This window comes from Capsicum annuum, chromosome 8 (assembly GCF_002878395.1).
Source record: "Capsicum annuum cultivar UCD-10X-F1 chromosome 8, UCD10Xv1.1, whole genome shotgun sequence".
Taxonomy (NCBI): domain Eukaryota; kingdom Viridiplantae; phylum Streptophyta; class Magnoliopsida; order Solanales; family Solanaceae; genus Capsicum; species Capsicum annuum.
In genome coordinates, this window is record NC_061118.1 from 73,856,581 (window position 1) to 73,859,438 (window position 2,858).

The following is a 2,858-nucleotide window of genomic DNA, read 5'->3' on the forward strand; positions in this document are numbered from 1 at the left end:
AAGTGGTTGTGCACACGGACCATGCCACTCTTAGATATCTCATGGAAAATAAAGAGGTAAAACATCGGTTGATTAGGTGGATATTGCTCTTGCAATAGTATAATTTTAAAGTGAAAGATCGAAAGGGGTGTAAAAATCAAGTAGCCAACCACCTTTCCTTCCTTGAATCCAATCATAAGAATTTGGGTGATATTGATATTGATTACACTTTCCCCTATGAGCTATTCATGTCACTTTTGGGAAGCATTACACCTTGGTATGCAGATTATGCTAACTATATTGTGAGCGGTGTACTTCCTGATGAGCTTAATCATTATTAAAAAAGTGGTTCCTATTTTTTGTGAAAAAGTATTTTTGGGATGAACCATTCTTATTTAGGGAGTATGCGGATGAGGTGATCCGTCGGGGTGTCATGGAGGCAGAAATAAGAGATATTCTTGAAGCTTGTCACTTTTCTTCATTCGGTGGCCATCATGGAGGGATCCGGACAGCCGCAAAGGTTCTTCAAAGTGGATACTTTTGGCTTACCCTTCATAAAGATGCTTATGAGTTGGTCAAAACATTTCCTCAATGACAAATGCAAAGTGGCATTTCAAGGAGGCATGGGATGCCTCTTAAGCCTAATCTCGATGTTGAACTATTTGATGTTTGGGGGATTTACTTCATGGGTCCCTTTATGAGCTTATATGGTAATAAATATAACTTGGTAGCTGTTGATTATGTATCGAAGTGGATGAAGGCCATGGCTTTATTGAACAACGAAAGCAAGAGTGTCACATTCTTCTTGAAGAAGTACATCTTTACAAGGGTCAGGACTCCAAAGGAAATTAATAGTGTTGGCGGCTCTCATTTTTGTAATCGGATCTTCGATGCCTTGCTTGATAAGTATGGGGTGAAGCATTAGGTTGCTACTCCATATCATCCCTAAACTAATGGCCAAGTTGCGGTTTTAAACCATGAAATCAAGTCTATTCTCGAGAAAATCATGAATGTTGGCCATACAAATTGGGCAAGGCAACTCAATGATGCTCTTTGGGCATATAGAATAGCCTATAAAACTCCTATTGGTATATCCCCCTACCAATTGGTGTTTGGTAAGGCTTGTCACTTACCCATTGAGTTAGAGCATAAGGCTTTATGGGCTTTGAGGAAGTTGAATATGGATTGGGAGGACACTTCAAAATCAAGGGTGAATCAACTTTATGAATTGGAAGAGTTTCAACTCAAAGCATATAAAAGCTCTGTGTTGTACAAAGAGATGATAAAGAGGTGGGATGATGCCAAATTCTTAAAGCGAGAGTTTCATGTGCCTGATGATGTCCTCTTTAATCCAAGATTGAAACTCTTTGTGGGAAAGCATAGATCGAAGTGGTCGGTCCCATTCATGATATCAAATGTTTATCCTAGTAGAGCTATTGAGTTGGAAGATCACGAGACGAAGAAATATATGGTGAATGGGCAAGGATTGAATCACTACTATATGGGTGGACCTGGAGAGGCTAAGGTTAAGTCGCTTTGCTTCAAAGATCCAAAATGATTATCAAGTTATGTCATGCCACGACTATAACTAAGGTGTTTCTTTGGAGGTAACCCAATATTTTTTTGATGTTTCTAATATTTTTTATACTAGTTTTAGCTTAGTTTTTATAGTTTAGGTAATATTACAAAATTGGGGTGCGAGAAGGTAGATTTGGAGGCTCGAAAGTGAGCCCCGAACCAAGAATTTTGCTAAAAAAAATATACCAAGCTTGAACAACCTGTGTTGCACCTGCTTGAGTAGGTCAACCACAAGTGCAAGGAAAATATAACGCAGATGGCTCGAGTTTTAGGCCAAGGAGTAGCAACTATTCTGCCGCAACCTACTCTGGACGTACTGCAGTAGTCCAGTCGCAGGACAGGCGCATCTGGGAATATTTGGAGCAAAGATTCAGGCCAAGAAGCTTAAGGTTACTGCCTGGACCTGCACTAGACTTGCTGAAGTAGTCTGAGTACAAGCCAGGCGCATATGGGACGCAAATAAAGCTGGTAAAAACTGCTGCAATATGCGTTGGACCTGCTTAAGTAGGCCAGCCGCAGGTTCAAAGCAGATGGGATGCAGGTTGAGTTTAAAAGCTGTGATGCTATAAAATGGGTCGGATCTTATTGTCTGACCTGACTTGTTCATCCTAAAGTATGTTTATACACTTAAAAAAGTGCTGAAAGCAGTCAACACTTGAACATTTTTCATTACAATTCCCTTCTAAATAGTTCATTCTCTCTTTCTTTAACAAAAATTAAGATAACAAGGATTTAGATAATTCTTTTGGACTTGTGCTTCATTTTTCTTCTCTCCTAAATCAAGAAAGGTATGATCCTTTATGGTTTCACTTTTAAATTCTCTTAAAAATGGACATTGTGTTTCATACCTAATGATGATTGGTTACTTAAATTATGTTTGTGTGAGCTTATTGGGATGATTTTTACTTGTTAGAGTCCTTGTGTTGGCATAGGTGCCTTGTTTCACTTGTTTAATTAATGATACTCGATTAAATGAAGCTAGTCCAGCATATGTTTCCATTAAGTATTTCATGCTTATTTTGTGTGGTGGGTGACTTAAGTAGGATAGTATGAGCACCTTTAATGTTTGTGGAGATGATTTGGTGAAACGATCTTGCTCTCTTGTGCTTCTATTCTCTTTCTCCAAGTTCTTAGTTAGCATGCCCACCATGTGTTTGTTGAAATGACAATAAGAGAGAAATGTCTTGTATGCTTGCAATAGTCAAAGTGATTTTCCTTAGGGCATAATGTGCTCATTTTTGATGTAGCATTTTGACTCCACTTGATCCTAAAAATAAAATATTCGATAGTCATTGGTTGAG

The 2,858-nt window shown here is 38.5% G+C and overlaps 1 protein-coding gene across 1 annotated transcript; it reads left to right on the top strand.

Annotated features, from left to right (window-relative positions):
- Positions 1-985: 985 nt before the first annotated feature.
- On the top strand, positions 986-1,537 carry LOC107879081. Its single transcript, XM_016726202.1, has one exon. It carries the CDS (start codon positions 986-988, stop codon positions 1,535-1,537), a length of 552 nt encoding a protein of 183 aa, XP_016581688.1.
- Positions 1,538-2,858: the final 1,321 nt, after the last annotated feature.

Bases quoted from the DNA above. Each gene is read 5' to 3' on its own strand.
- LOC107879081 (XM_016726202.1), top strand. From the start codon at position 986: ATGAATGTTGGCCATACAAATTGGGCAAGGCAACTCAATGATGCTCTT.